General features: G+C 45.4%; 1 protein-coding gene across 1 annotated transcript in view; it reads right to left on the reverse strand.

Moving 5' to 3' along the window:
* Positions 1–8,752, reverse strand: part of LOC104689058 (ubiquitin-conjugating enzyme E2 E1) — a 44,114-nt gene extending 35,362 nt beyond the window's left edge. The window contains 6 exon segments of the mRNA XM_039569226.1: positions 4,228–4,278; positions 6,382–6,560; positions 7,827–7,863; positions 7,865–7,889; positions 8,399–8,435; positions 8,558–8,752. Of these exon segments, the coding sequence (XP_039425160.1) occupies positions 4,228–4,278; positions 6,382–6,560; positions 7,827–7,863; positions 7,865–7,889; positions 8,399–8,435; positions 8,558–8,737 (509 nt within the window). The 5' untranslated portion in view covers positions 8,738–8,752.
* Positions 8,753–18,599: the final 9,847 nt, after the last annotated feature.

Below are 18,599 nucleotides of genomic sequence, written 5' to 3' on the forward strand. Positions count from 1 at the left end.
TTACATTCATTACTCTACTTTGCCAGAGACTTTCTGCATGACTTGGGCAAGTACCTTGTTTTTTGTGTGCTGTAACTCCCCATTCCTAAAAATGGGGAAAACCACTTGTTCCATAACTTCACATCAATAAGAAGATTTACCATCAGGAGATGCTTAGATATAGAGGTTGAATAAACGACACGAAGCGAATAAAAAGTACTTAAAGCTTTAATTAACTTCTCTTAAAGCTTTGGAGACTTCATCACAGAGACAGAAGGAAAGCTTTTGCACAACACTCACAAGTGTTACCAGCAAACAAAGTCAGGACTACCTACATAGCAAGATGGAACCATATTTTGACATCTGCAGACCCAAAGCAAAGGCATGACACCTCCTCTGTCACCAACATATACAAAAGACCAAAAGTAAGAAATTCCTAGTAACCTTCTTTGAGTTCTAAAGCAAGAGTTAAACTCTCTGATATAATACAAAGTAGGAGGAGAGATCACCAGATACACTCTTAAAGATTTAAAACACTTTAGGTCCAAACAGTTATTCTCCAATTCATATTAACCACTAACCACCTTTTGAACTTGAAAGCCACATTTAACTTTCATAACTCAGTATTAATATCGGGAGTCCAATCATCTTTCAGAAATTAAAGACCTTCAGAGCACTGTCCTTCTGAAAATGATGAAGAGGGCTAAAATCCATTCAGAAGTAGCTGCCAAACATACACTGCACTAGGACACTTATGAGGACAGCATTGCTCCCATCAGGAACCCACGAATTTGCGGCACATATTAAATATACCTTTTTAGAAAATGTTTCCAAGTCCAAAAATCTACTTTTTGAATGCAGGCCAAACAGAGACTGTTTCCATGCACATATTCCGCACCTCTGCACAACTAACTGTACTAGCCTGTGAAAATCAAAATCACAGCCTGAGGAAGGAGACAGAAGGGCAAAGGGACTATGAGAAATGAAGCAGTCAGTGAGAGACAAGCCCAAGTAAGCTTTTGGGGGACACACGCAAGCTATGGAAATACCAGAAGCAAGGAAAGTACTGAGGAGAGAGGAAGTTCTGGAATAAAATTCCCCTCATATTACCCGCATATGTGTAAAAACCACACAGCTGCTCAATCACAGGGTGTTGAGTGTGCTTGGGGTTTGGGTTTTTTGGTTTTTGTTTTTTAAACAGATGATCTGTGGGTTACACACATGAAAACACAGTCACTGCAAGCTACAAAAATAAAAATGAAACATTTCATTTTAAGCTATTTTGTTTGAAATGTCAAATGGTTGTCACTATTTGTAATTGCATCTTGTATGTCGTATTTTATAAGAACAAAAATACCTCATGTAACATGTGGTAAAACTAAGTTCTTACTAAAAATCATTCACAACCTGAATCTTTGTCTTGCAATATACAGAGCTGCTCTGGGATGTGTTAAATATCTTGAACTCCCATTACTGCATTAAGACTGAAAGAAGAACAGTATTTCACAGTGAGGCCAAACATTAAAGCACAGCCAACCACGAACTTCTATCAAACACCAAGTATAAAACAGGGGAAAATACAAACATGGTGGTGAGGGGTGTAAGAACAGATGTCCAGGAAAAAGAAAAAAAAAGAGTATTATGATGTTTCCAACATAACACGGGATACAGTTTTGGACGAACATTTTCAAATGTGACTTGAGGCTTTGGCAACCCATAAAATTGACAGCACAACAGGTAGTATGTGGCATCATACATAATGCCCTGAATATGTAAGTTTTAAGATTAAACTAAAAGAATGAGACGCCTAAAAGGAGAGGACTGGCCTCTCCTCCAGTGATGCCTGAAAAAAATCTGTAGAGGCACAAAGGCATCAGAGATGTGAGGGGCAGGAGGACAGAGGAAAAGTTAGAATGAGCAAAGCCATAAAGGCAGGAAATTGAAACTAAGTTCTTGAACTATGTATTTAATATCTCCTTCACAGCATGCCAGTAATGTTCATACGAAACGAAAAAATATAAAGGAAAGCAGTGACACTTTTAGCAGGCTTCCCAAGAACAAATTTTGGCAACCTTAAACATCATGCAGCAACCAGAGTCTCTCACGTGCTTAATCTCCCCACAGTCATAAACTGACTATTTCTATTTCTTTTTTTCACAAGAGGTGAACTTTCCCCATAACTGCAATAGCTGAAACTCATCTCACTGTTGTGGCAACAGGCACCTGCCTACCTTTCTACAAATCAGCTGCTACAGAGGCAAACTCTCAGTGCTTGACTGCACAACTGGAGCCTTGTTAGCCATAAGCAGAGCTGCTCTCCTTCACTCTCAGCACCGTCTTTACAGAAGTAGGATGACTTCACCCGAAGATGAGCAATACCAAAACTCCTTTGGTCACATACACACACAACAAACCCGTCCACTCACGTTTTCCTACTTATCAACATATTAAAAGGCAGTAACAACTACACCAGTTTAATGCATTACTTGCAAGAGTTGCCAGCCTTCACTGTCACTCATTTGAAAGTCAAAAGGAATGCAGAATACTTGTAACTCCACTATGGACGAAGATTAATCATCACTACTTGTACTACAAACTAATTTTTACCATTAGAAATATTTGTGAGGGCTGAAATAGCACAAACTTACTATGTGGGCCTTGAAGTGCATTATCCTCAATGGTCTATGTAATTAAAAAAGAAAAACCAAACCTATACTGTATTTTGAATAGTAGTCTGCTAGTTCATCTTTACCTGTGGATGAATCCAATTGAAACAAGGACAAACTAGAGTTCTAATATTATTTACACAAACCTTCAGAAGAAACACACATCTAACACACTCATATACTATCACAGCTTTTGGATAGATTTGCAAAGTTCAGACTGAAGTCCCAGCACCTTGACCATCCAGACTCAGTTATCTAGAGAGCAAGTAACAGTGCCTGAGATGTGCCTGCTTCTGTGTTTCCTTCTCATGAAAATCAGGTGAATGTGGAAGGAGGAAGGAAAAGCATGTGGACTTCATCCTGACACAGAGCTGGGTTGCACACAGGACAGACATCTCTAGCCCAAGAACTGGAAATTTTGTAATATTCAGGTAAGCCATTACTGTCCCTAAAACAACATTGTCCCAGTTAAAGATTTCAGAGCTTATTGGCTACCATGCCAACAGCACAAAAATCTTCTTAGTATCAGACTAGATGTCACACATCACACTCAATCCCTCCTTTAATTAATTTTGATCCTTGGGACTGGTACTGAAAGGGTGGCTCTGGACCTGTCAGGCTAACTCTTGTGCTAATGCCTCCCCACAGACTAACAGTGGCAAAAAGCTTCAATAAAAAGGTTCATGTACATTTGTGGGTGGAAACTCAATACTAGAAAGACCAATTTAAACAGTTATTTATAAACATAATTTTCTCTGATTTCTGCTATTACCAACATCAAAAGACATCAAACCTCAGCTACAGCAAGAAGATGGGAACAGAGTTAGGCTGTGGCAAACAGACCAGACCAAAAGCCTCTTTCCTCTTGGATGAGCAAATATAACCAAAGATATTACACTACTACTGTCTCCTCTCCAAATGCAAAAGAGGCTCAGGGACACCATGCAATGAAACAAATCAACCGGGTAATGTTTTAAAAAAAACAGTACAAGTTCCTAAAACATACTTAAAAACAAGCTGCTTATAAAGGGCAACAATATCCCTGCTTTCTGTTTCATCAGCTAAGATGTATGTTCCAGTGGGGCACCCACTGAGTGACAAATTCGCCTTCTCTTCCACTGTCAGCTGCTGTTCACAACAGAACTCTGAGCTAAAAACCTCATAGCATTCTACTGTTCTCTGCTCCCTTGGCAAGACTCTTATTTATATAAGATTAGTGCAGTCAGGCATTAGAGTTATAAACTAAAACCAAAACAAACAAGGAGAAAGTTTTCACACTCTTCTTTATAGACCAGTTTCTGAAATGTACACACACAAAACAGTACAACATATTGAAAGGCAATTGTTAAAAAAACAGAACAACCCCGCAAACAAATAGAAAACTGGTCAAAACACATACAATCTCTGGAGATACCCCACCTGGAAACTATTTAAAGTCGTGCAAGCATTCATGAAAGTAGTTGGCCACCTAAACAGCCATTCCTCTGCTCCATCCAGAGCCTCTGAACAGAGTTACAACACACAGGCACACTTCAGCCCCTCACCTTCCCCCACCCTCCTCAGGTAAGGAATCGACACCAACCTGCAGTTGGGAGGTGGATCTAAGGTGATGTCAGCCAATTCCTTCTGAATCCTGTGGCAATAAAGCAAGAAGGAACAAAGGTAAGTCACTGTGCGGGATAGCAGTTAACACATTCGCCTTGCAGACATACTGCCACTGTGAGCCTGCCACAGCACATAAGAGAGAGCCACTCTCAGCTGCAGCCTCCCACCAGTCCAAACCCCTCTAAGCAGGACAGGCGCCCTGCCCTGTTACAGAGACAGGCAGAAAAGCAGACAGGCATCATGCACTGAACCCAGACAGGTGCACTGCTCAATGCTCCTACAAAGATGCCAACCACACAGTGAAAAAGACTGTCCGCTTTGCTCTGCCAACCAGCCTGTAAATGAGGGGAAACCTCTGCAAATGTGATGCACCAAGAGGAAACTGCAGTCTGAAAAGGAATTTTGTCTTACGGGATTGGGAGAAACAGTCATTGCCAAATTGGCTCCCTCCTCTCTCCCCCAGCTTCTCATCACCATCCTGAGAAAAAAAAAAACACAGCCCTGAGGGAGTCAATAACTGCGCCATTCTCAAGGACACTTTAAGGAAGGTGAATATCTATTTCCAAGGCTCCTGCACATTCCTACTACCTTCAATTCTTCCTTCTCTTCACCCTTGAGAGCCATACAACATCCCCATATACCCTCCCTAGGGCTCCAGACGCTCCCTCTCTCCACTGTGCTAAGCCAACACCCTGTCCTCCCGGCCCAGACTATTCTGGGCTTACGCTGCTTTTGCCACAAAACGCCCAAACAGCTATCATCCTCTTCCCTGGAGTCCCATTACTGTCACTCAGGCTTCCCTTCCAGATTTCCCCACCCAGCCTGCCTCTCTTCTGCTTTAAACACAGCCAGCATTCTCCTGCCACTTGTCACACACAAGGACCACAGCCTTTCCACAGGAGGCAGTTTAAAAATCTTCTCCTTAAAAGAGTGAAGGGCACAACACGTAAACACTGCTTGCCACTATCTATGTCCGTTTACCATGGAAACCTGCTAAGTGGAGATCTGAAATAACCAAACTGCCTAAATGCTACAAAGCCACAGAGAACTTAGTTGCTTCAACAGGGTATTTGCATAAAACCCCAGTCACTTTTGACACCTACTGATACAACCTCTCTGCTGCTTGGCAAAGCTGTTCAGTGAGATGGTTTATTATTCTTACTGAAGGATTGCAAGTTTGCTTGAAAACTTCCATTTGTCAGCTTAGCTCCCTGGAGCAGGATGGTGCTGAATTCAGGTGACACACAGAATAAGTAAGAAAGGGTAACAATTTTTTTTTTTTTTTTAACGAGTAGCTCCAAGAGTCAATCCAAGTGAAGAAAACTGACTGACATAGCTGTTCTGGAATTACTATTCTATGCAGGTGTCTCTCCCTACACATTATTCTGCAATAAAAAGTACTTTATTTTCAAAAAAAAGCCCAAACCCACTCTGTGCTGTGAGCAAAGACTATTTTAGAGCAGAATGTCCACAAGTGGACCTGCTCTAGATTGTTTATTCCAGCCAGCATCCAACCATACTTAGAAAATTCAATATAGGTGATGAACAGACAAAAATAACAGTAATGTATTTGTTGGTAAAGATCTGGGGCTATATTACACCCCTTACACTGGAGTGCACTCCCCCAAAGCAAGCAAACTCAAAACTTCACAAACATTAATTAATCTCCAAATCAGTCCTGGAAAGAAAAAAAAGACACTCTAGACTCCAACCCACAAGAGATGGAAATGGGTGTTGAAATGCAATGCCTTACTTCAGACCATATAGCCTCCAGTAGCAGAGAAAAAAAATACGGTCTAAATGCCAATCCTAGACCATTCCCATAACAAATGCTAGTAAGGAAAAAGGAAAAGACAGCAGAAATAATTGAGGGTCAGAATAACAGCCCAGAAGAAGAAAACCCAGGAAAAAAATTGGGATAAGCAGGAAGAGGGACCAGAGAGCAGAGAAGTTGGGCAGACACTCACTGCAGCAAGACCCTGAAAAAAGTGAGACAGTAGCAGTTTCATGTGGAAAGGTTGAGCACAGGGGCTGCAGCTGAGGAATGAGAGAAGCAAGGGAACGGAGCAAAATAAAATGAGGAAGAAGGGAAGATGCAACAAATCAGTGAGAAAACTGACTGCAGCCTCACCTCTTGGCACTGGTAGATAGCAGTTTAGAGTTTTTACTCATGCTGACTTTGCTTTCCTTCTTCTTAGGCGTGCTTGCCTCTTTCTCTGTCTGTTGGTTGGAGGATGAAGATGAGGAGGAGCTGGTGCTGGCCCTCGAATCGTCATCCGACATAGCGACCCCCCCACCACACACCCCAACCTGGAGAGGAGACACCATGGGGCGTGGGGAACAAACAGTGAACACAAACACACACAGAGAAAGGCTGCTGACAATCTTGCTCTGTGTTTGGGTCATGCTCCTTTTAAAGGATCCTCGTGTCTCCCTCTCCTCTCTAGGCCCTACAGCCATAGCAGGAGGAGCAGTAGCTTCCCCTGCACTAGTAACACCGAGGAGCAGGGGGAAAGGGACTTTAAAAGCTTCCTCTCAGAAAGCAAGTGCAAAATGAGAGGAGACTGGAACGAGGACGACTGCGAGGATCAGGGAAGCTCAAAGAAATTCTTTCTAATCTCCCCCAAACTGCACACACAAGAAGAGCCATCACCACCCACCACTATCGAGCCTAGGGGTGTAGGAGATAAAAATGGAACAGCGCCGGTCCCTTGGGTTCCCGGGAGGCACGTGGGGGAGGCAGGAAGGGATGGGGCTGGGGGGGTGACCGTCGCCAGTTCTAAAATGGAAGTGGGGCATCACTGGCAACACAAGGAAGACCCTGGCAGAGGTGCGACCTGTGGTGGGAAACCCCTGCCTGCTGGATAACCCCTGTCTGTGGGATCGGGTGTTGGAAGCCGTGAGGGCACACGGGCAGGAAGGGGGCAAACCAAGGGGAAGGGCTACGGAGGGAGTGGGGTGCACTGGTGGGACCCAGCAAGGCCCACTGCACCGAGGGGCATATGCCAGCCGAGGGGGAAGGGAGCAGAGGGTCTGTGCCGGGGGGGGCGTGGAGGAAAGGAGGGCCAGGGCCTACGAGGGTCGAGAGTGGAGGGCCCGGGGAGGCCGGTGTCAGGGAGGGGGGCAGCGGGGGCCAGAGGGAGGCAGCCCGGGTCCATGCGAGCACCCCGGGGGCAGGGGGGAGGAGGGCGAGCACGGCGGGCTACCGAGGGCAGGTCCACACCCGAGGGGCGAGAAGCCGTCGGGAGGGATGGGGGGACTGGCAGAGCACCCCGGAGAGTTCGGGGGAGAGGCGAGGGGGCAGCCGCGGGCCCAGGGGGGCGGCACACGGCCGCCTCCCTCCCAGGGCCACGGGCCCCAGGGAGCTCCCCTGCCCCCGCCGGGCGACAGCCGGAGGGGGCCCGGCCGAAGCTGCCCCGGCCGCGGGCCCGGAGGGCCGGGGGACCAGAGGTACTGACAGCCCCGGGCGCGACCCCCCTGCCCCGCCGGCTGCCGCCCCATCGCCGGGCCGCGGGCCGGCCCTGCCCCTCGCCCCTGCCCCCGGGGAGGGCGGCGGGGGGTGCCCCGTCCCCCTACCTCTCCCTTTGTGTCTGGCTGCTCCTCCTCGGTGCGCTGGCCTGGCCACTCGTGTCTCTCTCGCTGGGAGAGAAGCGGAAGTGCTGCAACAGCAACTATTAAACAGGCAATGGCTTCCCTGGCTGCCTCCCCCACCGCCGAGCGGGGCTGGGGGGCGGCGGGGGCCGGGGCGCCACCCGGCGCGGAGCGGGGGTGGCAGGGGGCGGCGGCGGAGCCCCCGCTCCGGGGATGGAGGGGGATCCCGGCAGCCACGGCCCCCCCCCCCTTTCCCTCCCCCGGGGAGGGAAGAAAGGGGCATGCGGAGAGGGACGTGAGTTTTTAATGGAGACCCTCTGAAAAGTAACCTGCAGGGGTGTCGCGGGGGAGAGGGACAGGCTCCCTCCCCGGCTCCGCTGCTGCTTCCGTGCGAGAGCCCCGCGGGGACACGGTGGAAGCAGGTGGCTGGGAGAGGGGCAGCTCCCGGGGCTGCTTTTTTAAGGCTCAGAGGGGGATATTAGGCTCGGCGCTGGGGCTGCTTGCTTTCCTCCTATTCTCAGAACTGTTTCAACCCCAAAGCTTCTCCCCTGCCTCACCTGCTTTGTCCCTCCGGCAGCAGCAGCAACTTCTCACCTGTCTCAGTTTGAAAGCAATAAGGGGGGGGGGAAGAAAAAAGAAAGAAGAGCCTAGCCCAAAGCCCACCCGCCCCCACCATCCAGGCAAAAGGAATCCCCGGCAGCTTTCCCGTCTCTCACCTGTTTCAGCCCTAAAGCAGCAGCTGTGTCCTCCCTTCCCTCCCCCGGCTCAGCCCTGAACCAGCAGCAGGAGCAGCCGCTTCCCACTCGCCCTCGCCCGGAGTTCAGGATTCCATTGTCCCCCACACTGCATTTGGTGACATCACTGACACACAAAGAAGGGGCACTTCGTGATGTCATCAACGCATGCTGGGAGAGAAAACAAAATTCTGGGCTTGGCAGCGACAGCACTAACACACACACACACACACACACACACACCACACACGCACACAGAGACCCTTCAATTTTCCAAAGGTAAAAGTATTGGGTTTTTTTTTTTTTTTCCCCAGTCCCCTGATGGGGAGCCCGTCTGCGGGAAAAGGCGTGTTGTATTCGCTAGCGTGTTATAATCGCGAGGCGATTTACTCATTTCTCCGAAACCTCTGCTGTCCATCTCTCGCTCCCTGTCCACCCAACGGAGAAAAGTGATTTGGCTGGAGCGACCCACCACCCCCGGCCCCAGGCGCGGGTAGCAGCCCCGGTGGGCAGCCGCGGTTCTTCCTGGAGGTGCCGGACCCACTTGTGAAGGGACAATGGGGACCAGCATTCCCACCGACCTCACCCGGGGCACATTTGGCTCGGTGCCGCCAGTTTCCACAGCCTATCGAGGGATCGCCTATCCAGTTACTTGGTATCTTCAGCGGCCGAAAATACACTGGACTGTCACCACCACGCACCGCGATAATGGATCGGAGTTTGTATGTCACCCTTCCTCCCACGGGAGGACCTCGAGGTGATCCGCAGGCACACAGGACTGCTGGCTCGACAGGGCGCTGTTACGACATGACGCCTTGGGAGTCCCGAGGGGTCAATTACAAAACCGAAGCCGCAGTAGCGGCGGGGGACGGGGGCGGGGGGACATCCCGAGGCTGGACATCTCCGCTCCGCAGCGACCGCGGGGGGGAGCGGGGGCAGCCGAGGCTGGCTCCTCCTGGAGCCCGGGCTTCCCGTCTGACGCTGCCAGGCGCTGCCCGTCCCCGGGCTGCCAACATGGCCCCAGCGGCGGGTGCGGGTCCGGCCGGGGAAGCCTTCCCCGCTGCCCGCGGCGAGCGGCCGTGCCCAGGTGCTGCCTTCGGGCTCCTGTGGGACCCGGCGCTCTGCCCGCCGTGGCACCGGTGTTGTGATGTTGGCCCCCGGGAGGAGCCTGCCCCTTAGCAAGGGCGGAGGTTTGAGTGGGGGTGAAACTCTTCAAGCTGGGGTCTGGTAGTGGGTGCCCGTGGCTTCTTTTGGGGTCAGCTGTCAGCCGGGATGCCTGGGGATGCTGAGCCCTTCCTCCATGGGACAGCAGCTTCACATTTTGTGACTCAACACCAGGATCTGGTCATGGCACTGATCTTTCACCATTTATCTCCTGTAATCTTTGAGCCAGAGGTACCCCCAGAGTGGACATCCGTGCAGGGAGAGTCTTTTCCTCATCTCAGCAGCACCTCATTTCCCCATGACCAATCCCCAATCTACCTGCACTCCCCAAATTTGCTGCCTCTTCTCCTGTTTGAGCCGTGCAGTGTGCTAAATATGTACACCCCAGTGACACTGTGAGTGTCACCCTGACAACAGAAGGAATTCCACTGCAGTGTCACGCTTAAATGGTCTTTGTGTGTGGGTTTTGATTTTGGGGCTTTTTTTTCTGCTAACCTTCTTCTTCAGTCTTTATTACCTCTGGTACCCTGTATTAGGCCTCAGTGAACTGTCTTCCAAAAGCAATTTGCTAGCAGAGACAACCTGTCCAGTTTGACCTACGGGAATGACACTTGGGAAGCTATGGTCATCCTACCTTCTAGTAACTGTGGAGCTGTGGTGTCTCCACCATTGACCATGGCCCTGAAGACACATAATAAATGTCATGAAAACTGGCATTTAGGTAAGGGTGGGTGATCTGATTACTTCATGCCCCTCACTGAAGAAACGGGGTCAGAATTGAGCTCCTGAAAACTTTGATGAGCCTCTCTGTCAGCATTTTCCTAACTGACCCAGGGGGCTGTGGAGGATGGGGCTGGCAGTATGGTGCTATGTGTCAGGTGACAAATGCAAAAGATGTGAAGAAACGGAGCAAGGGGACCAGGCTTAACAAATTTCACTGCTTATATGGAATAGCTCTTTTAAAACAGCAAATCTTCATTTTCACCACAAAAAACCCCAAAACAAAACAAAACAAAAACCAAAAAAAAAACCCCAAAACCCTCCAGCCCTTTCCTGTCGTCACAGGAAACCTTCAGCAAAGTCAAGTGAGACAACTGATATTAATAATGAAAGCTCTCCACTTCTGTAATAAGGGGCAGGGAAAATGTAAAGGTTGCTACAAAATCAGGTGCTTTTGCTGTATTATGTTACTAATCTTGGTAGGGGGTTATCTGTAGATTAACCTCTTCTGTAGCACACAATCCTTGGTAACCCTATTCAAAGTAATAATACGATAACCAGTAGCAGCGGTTATTTACTCTGAAGCCTACGAAATGCTTTTGCTGAAAGCACCTACTAATGTCGGCACTCGAGCAGCTGTTACAGTGGCAACTCCCATTTTATGACTCACCTCCTAGGTCACGGCTAGGATCAGCAGTGGGCTGTTCTCCTGTGCTAGCCATGCCATACCCAGAGCACTGGAGAGAGAGGGAGCCAAGAGGCCGACTTCTATGCCCAGAAATGTTTTTGCAGCTTGCCTTGCTTCCATGCTTGGCCTCTCAGCTCTGCACAGACATGGAAAAATGGGAAGAGAGAGTAATACATTATTCTTTTCCCAGCAAAAAGAAGAACAACCTCCTCCAATCAATCTCGTCCCGTCTTGGGAATTTTGGCACAACATCACTGATCTTCTTCTATTTCTTTCCTATAGTGTGTGCACTTTATTGGGTGAGCTTCCCTTCTTATCAGTGCTTCCTCTTCCTGTCTCCTTAGTTTGGTTTTTTTTTTTTATTTTCTTGGCCAAGTTTTGCAAAGAACTTGCAGAGGAAAACTGACCCAGATTATTCATATTCCCTGTTCCTCAAGCTTTTTTAATCGATGGCACTAGTTCAGTGTAGCAACTGAATAGGATTAGTCACTTTTCCCTCTGGATTGAGTTTGGAGGAGGCTGCAAAGATAGATGACTGGAATCGAGTTGCCTTTGGGGCTTTGAGCTTAATTCACAACAGAAGGTAGCCAGTTCAAATCGCTCTGAGTCTTCTGCTAAGGGAAGGTGATTCGGATTAGTTCTTTTGTACCATCTCAGTTCCAAATACATTTTCAGCATTATTTCTGACTGGCCTGTTTGGGTCTGAGCCAAATCTCCTTATATTTCCAGCAATTCCAGTGAGTTTTGCATCAGACCTTTTGTGGGGAGCAGAAAGAAATGCTCATCTCTTTGGCTCTCCTAATACCAGCTTGCCGGTAATGTCGCACTTGCAAGTGACAGTGGCAAAGCAAGAAATATACTGATATCTCACACAGTCCTGTGATGACACACTTTGTCCTTTCTGTGTGACCCTGTGATAAAAGGTGAGGTGGCAAGGAAAAGTTACAATAAGCTCAGGACTTAGGATACAACTATTTGAATAAAGCTAGACAGAAACTCTTCCAAAAGAGGAAGGAACTTCATTCAAATGAGACAAAACATAACAGAGAATACACAAGTGGCTTATTTGTGTGACATAAGGTAGTGAATTTACCCGTTGGTTTCCCACTCGCAACTATCTTGCCATAACTTAATAATGCTGTCCAACTTCCCTTGCTGTAATTTTCTCACACAATACAGCTGTTAGTCCTTAGAATTATATCTTTTTCAGTTCCTTACAGAAGAATGGAAGGGTCCACAAGCAGAAAAAGACTTGTTTCATCTCCTTTTATTCCAGTACAAAAGAGGACTTAGTTGTGAAGGGAAGGTTTAGGTCTCATGGTCATTACCACTTAGGTTTGGTTCTGTTTGAGATCAGTCCTGGGACCTGAAGGCCTTGCTGGGAGACTGTCAGTGTGGACAGAAATACCTGAGATCTGTTTCATGTTTTTGCATTGTTTTAGTCCTGGCTGAACCCTTATAGACGTGGAGACAGGCTGGCAATTAATTCCAAAAGCTTAAGCAGAGAAGTATAGCTGCATGTAAGTGTACATATCTTCTGCCTCTACTGTGCTTCTTTTGTGCATCTCCCAGTATATGGTCTGGTTCATTTTGGTAATTGAAAAACTGGAAATGCTTAGATCAATTCAATTTCACAGCATCATAAGAAGTTTCACGAGATGTATTTCCAGGGGCTTCTGCCTCACTTCCAGGTGATGAGATTGAGTCTTAAAATTGCTTTACCTTGAAGATACAATGATTCACTGCTTTCTCAGTTTGCCCAATCTATAGCTATTACTTAGCAATCAAGACTGAGAGATATATGGTGCTTCCCTTTTCTGTGTCTCTAGCATTGACTCCATATTTCTGATCTTCATTTTCCATCCTGTAAAAAAAGAGAATGATATCTGGAATTAGACTGATAGTATAGATAGAGGTGCACACTCAGACTTCACCCATAGCAATTCATTGGACTTTTTTGTCACTTCCTTTTTTGTGCCTGATGGATTGATCTCCTTTTCTGCAGAATGCTGCCTCTCTGTTCTTCCAGTGGTCTCTGTGCTTCCTTTGGGCTTTGCAGTAGCTGGCTATGCTTTTCTTTGTAGAATCATACACTGGTTTGGTTGGAAGGCACCTTAAAGATCACCTAGTTCCAACTCCCCTGCCATGGGCAGGGACACCTTCCACTAGAGCCCCATCTCAAAGCCCCATCTAGGTTCCCTGGATTGCTGTATTACAGACTCTTTGACTTTTTCTCTTCTGGTAGTGCATGCTCCCCTAGTTCAGATGTCTTCCCTGTTTCTGCCTATTTTTTAGTTTACAGGAAATCTTGCTTTATTGATCATCAGCAGCTTTCCATTTCTACATACCACTTTTCCTTGGCAGCAGTACGCAGGTTCTGAAGAGACTCAGATAGTGGAGGGATTATACTAGACTAAGCAGTAGATGGACTATCATCAAACAGCACTGCCATAGGAAAGATCCCAGGGTGATGGCATTCCTGTTGTCAAGAGCTCTGGAAGAGATGAAAGATGTGGGCCAACATGACCCAGACAAATGGACTCCTGGAAGTGACGGGTCAAACAGCAGCAAATGCACTGCTTTTCCCTCTCTTCTTTTGCTAGCATGCAGGAAAGTAAAACTTGACATTTAAACTTGTGTTTGCTTTTTATTTGTCACCACTAAGTGGCCAATGGCAATGTCCACTGCTGGAGCAAATCTGTAGCTGAAGTACGGTTAGGTTATGACATGCCTATGCTGGCATAGCACCAGGTGTAGCCCAGTAAAAGCCAGTCTAAAAGACTGGTTTGCCTGCACAGAGTGCACCTCCTGATGCTGCATTTTGTCTGTTCAACTGTAGTGCCTGCACAGCTATCCAAGAGATCTTCTTCTGGTGTATGCTGAACCTTGGAGTGTCTCTGTCTTGAAACAAAATAGTCAGATAGGAGAACTTCCGTGGATAGCTTATTAATAGTGTATGCTCACAGTTTATGCCTCTGCCTTTGATAATATCAGATGAAAAAGAACAGTATTTATCATATGGTCACTAGGATGTTACAGATTGACCATGGAATACATACCCTACAAAATCGCTCAGTGTGGAGATGCAGATCTTCAATAAGATGCAGATCTTCAATAAGACATATGTCAGTCAATTGTACTAAATGGGCTGTTTAAGAACTCAGTAATATGTGGACAAAGTAATTTTCCCGGTATTTGAGATAAAAGGGTTTCTCTCCTTATAAATAATGTTTACACCTACAGTCCTTTCTTTCTGTGCTTTCAAATATTTCTCAGTGTCACAGTAAGTGAATCTCTGGCTCAGATGGGTTAGTACAAGAAATTCTGCTTTGCTTGCTCATACGCAGAATTGGTAATACTCTAGTTTATTCTTTCTATTAAAAAAAGAGAGATTTCCCATCTGCTCCAATTCTGTGGATTTCTAAATCCATGTGAGGAAAAAATCTACATGTCCTAACTTCTTAGAAAATGTATTTAGTAAGGATTTCAATTGAGTCTTTCAACCTCTGCCTCCTCATCTAACAAAGGTTCTTCTCAACAGAGAAGGATCAGGAGAGGTGTTCAGGGCTCAGTAATTTCACTCTGTGGCTTGACTACAGTTCAAGACTTCAATGGTCTTCAACTGCAATTTTTCTCCCTAGGCCTTCTTATTATTAGAGCCCTTCAAAAGGAAGCAATGGAATCGCTCAGACTTTTACAGATCCCTGATGCTGCATTCTCGGGAAACCAGTGTATTGCAATTCTTTTATTCTCTTTTTGTCTGACCAGTACATGAAAGCAAAGAATAGAACATGCATCTGATTGTTAACCAGCACTTACATTTAACACCTGAATCATATAGTTTTTCATCTTTATTGAGTGGTAAAGTATTCTTCATTTCCCGTGTAAATAATTAAAACAAAAAGGTGTAAGTTATTAAAAACTCCAGTGTTAGAGAGCCCTGAATTTCAAGACTTCTTGAACATTACTGTCTATTTTTTTTCTTCCTGATATAGGCCATGATAACTCTTAGATTATACCAAAGGTTATAGAAGTGTTCACAGCATGGACTAAAGCCTCACACGTAACACTTTTTCATTATCCATTCTCACATTCATGTTCACCGAAGTTCCATGTAGCATATTCAGCAATTGCTGACATAGAAGTATAAGCTTAGGAAACCTAAACATTTCTGAGTACCTATAAAAGACTTTTTTTTGTTGTTGTTAAATAACCTTGTGTTGTTTTGTTCTGTTCCCATACCATCATAAAAGGTGTCTTTGAAACGTGACTTCTTGCTAAGCTAAAGAGCATCATGTCTATGGCCTGAAGGGCAGCTAAATATTTCAGACTTTATCCGCACAGACACATTTCACCCTTCACATCAATATGACTATACAGATACAGTTAAACAAGCATAACCCTATCTGTGAACTCCTGTCCCACCATTAAAATGCTGTCTCCAGTTCAATTAATAGCCTTTCCAGAGCAATATAAGTCAAAATTGGAAAAAGGCTCACTTCTAGAGTGTTCACACAAGGTACTGTATCAGTATAATTATATAACATTATATAATATAATAACTTCTTTGGTTGCACAGACATGCTTTGGGAAACTTTAACCATGGTGTAATGAAGTTTTGTTGCCAATCTCTTCATTGAACAGTTCTGCTAGAGCTGGAACAGGAGGAGTTTCCTTTGGTGCTGTGTTTGCAACTCTTTCTCAAAGAATTCATTGCAGTTTTTCTACCCCTTTGACTTTTTCTTTGCTTTCCCTCTCCCAATAGCCTGAAGCACTTTCTTTCTCCATATTTGTATGACCATGATTCTGGGATTGTTTTTTACCTTTTCCATTTCTTCTTCCTTTTCTCTGTCTTTACTTAACTCTCTGCAAGTGATTCCCTGAATTTTTGCCAGTATGTCCAGTCAGCCAAATTTTTTTCTCCCATCTTCTCCAAGAAGCCAAAGTGGTCAGTTAGTTCCTTTCCCCCATTCCTTCTCTAGTAAATGCCACTACAGGTGGTCCTTCTCCATATCTCCTGTTTCTTCCAGGCTTCCAGGCTGCTCCTTAAAGTGCCTTGTGACTGTCCATGGAAGCAGCTTTCTCTCGATGGATCAGTAACACAGCAAATGCTCTACAGCCTCACAGGTCCATGGAGGCCTATAGTTTGAGAGCCACTACCTATTGCATCTGTTGATGGGATAAAAATAGGAGCCCTTTGGACATGAGCCTTTCATTCCTACAGCATAATTGGGCTTTGGGCATTACCACAATATGAACAGGATGTAATAATGTAATTGCAGAATTTTAAGTCCTGTTTCAAGGGTTTTAACTTTTTTTTTTTTGAACCATACTCGAAGTCAACAGATATTTTTATAGAAATAAATCTATTTTAGTAAGACACCTCCCAGCCCAGAGACGTGCGTCTGGTAAAAATCCAGTGGTGTGTGTGCTTAGAACAAAGCAGAACATCATGCCTCCTATTAAGAATACAATGTTCAAGGTGTCAGTGAAACTGCACAGCTCTGTGGCACTTTGGGTGGCAATCATACCACACCCTGGAAGGGTTTGTTTGCAAAACTGAGGTTGAAAAAAAATATAAAAGTCACTGAACAACAGATGTCAAGAGTACTTCCTCTGCTAGGTATAGTCAGAAGGAGAGTTGCTCTTTGAAGATTTTCACATAAATTGTTGTGTCCTCAAAAATGAAATTTGCATTTCAGATCTCAGAATTTATGTATTGAAACTACAGGCAGTCTTTACAGCGTAGGCTGGTATGAAAGGCATATTAATATGACTTTTTAAAAACAGCTAATAAGGAAATGGAGTATTACCATTTTTTCTAGGAATTTGTTGACAAAGAACATGGAGAATTTTCAAACAGCAGAGACAGGACTAACACCTTTCCAATGCCACTTCTAAATTCTGCCATTAATTTTGCTTTAAATATCTGCTAATCTCAGAAGATGCCCGTTTACTTTTTGTCCATGTCACAGAAAGGTGACACTCACCCTTCTAAATACACAGTGTCACACAGAGCAAACAATGCAGTACTATCATCTGCAATCTGGGAAACTGGGTTTATTTACCATGACAGTATTTCACCAGTTTACCTTTTATTTAAATTCATCGAGCCTCATGTACTGACTGATGAAGTCAACAAGATTCTTTTCATTAGTTTAATCTGTTTCAAATCAAGCCATTGGATAGGAGCAGATTTTTAGAAGCAACTTATTAGTGGAAATGCTGCTGCTTTCTGCAACTTGAAGTTTGCCATTGGGGAAGTCCTTTAGTTGCCTTAACATCTGTGCTGTAGTTGTGTGTTGTGGATGCGTTACCCAGGTATTGTGGGTTTCTTTAATTTAACTGCCTTAATATCCATTCTGTTATGTTTTTTCCACTGCTGTGAAATATTATTTTCCCATCTTCCAGTTTCTGTGCTATTGGCAGCCCTTCCTCTGTGCTTATCAGAAAAGCAAGAGAGAGGACAGTGTCACACTTGAATGATTTTTTATAAGGTCGGGATATACTGTGGGTTTCACAATAAGACAGCCTGGCCAATGGAGTTTGTATATATAGATTTTTCAGTTTTGTTGCAGCTGTGGGATTAGGCAGCACAGTAAAAGAAAAAAAGTGAAGAGAGGGATTCTGACTTTGCCTTGGCATAACTCTATTGAGTTCAGCAGGCTTACTCCAGATTTACACTGGAATAAAGGGAGCTCAGAGTCAAGCCCAATAGATCAGTTTACAGTGCTTTTGGAGGCATCAATTTACTCAGCCAGCTGGAATATCTTACTCCCCTACTGCCAAGGATCTGGGACAATTCACAATTCTAATATATTTGTGGGCCTGCTCTTTGTGGTGTGTAGATGTGTTTGCTTAGTAGAATTAGGAATCTGTTTAACAAATTTCATACAGCAAACCCTTCCCTCTCTTACGCTGAGGGACAAAGTAGAAAATAAGATGCACAGGGAATTTCCTGCCTCTGTAGAAAGACAAAAACCTAATGAGTGCTGCTGACCTGTAGCAGACCTGGATTTAGCCTTCCAGCCACTGCTCGCTTATGCAGCCCTCAGAAACAAACTCAGACACAGGTCTGAGTGCTCTTGTTCATGGGGAAAAGGATGCGAAGAGCCTGCTGTGAGGAGCCCTGTCCTGACTGATAGGATTTCTCCCACGCTGGGCAGAAGCTTTTCTCCCCTTCATTGGATGGACAGTATTTTGCTTCTTCTATTAAATGGCTTAATATACTACCCTTGTTCCTAGTGGCACAGGCTTAAGCAAGCTTGGAGGTATGGGCAAAAAGGCTGTTTGTTTCCTGTATCAGTGGCAGTTACATGAAGTAAACTTATATGTGTTGCTGTTTGTTTGGAGGTTTTTTGACAGATTTTTCTTTTTTGTTTTGATCCTCCCCAAGGTGTGAATTGCCACTTGGCAAAAAGTATCTGGACACTAGAATGTGTCATTTGGTGC

Source organism: Corvus cornix, chromosome 2 (assembly GCF_000738735.6).
Source record: "Corvus cornix cornix isolate S_Up_H32 chromosome 2, ASM73873v5, whole genome shotgun sequence".
Taxonomy (NCBI): domain Eukaryota; kingdom Metazoa; phylum Chordata; class Aves; order Passeriformes; family Corvidae; genus Corvus; species Corvus cornix.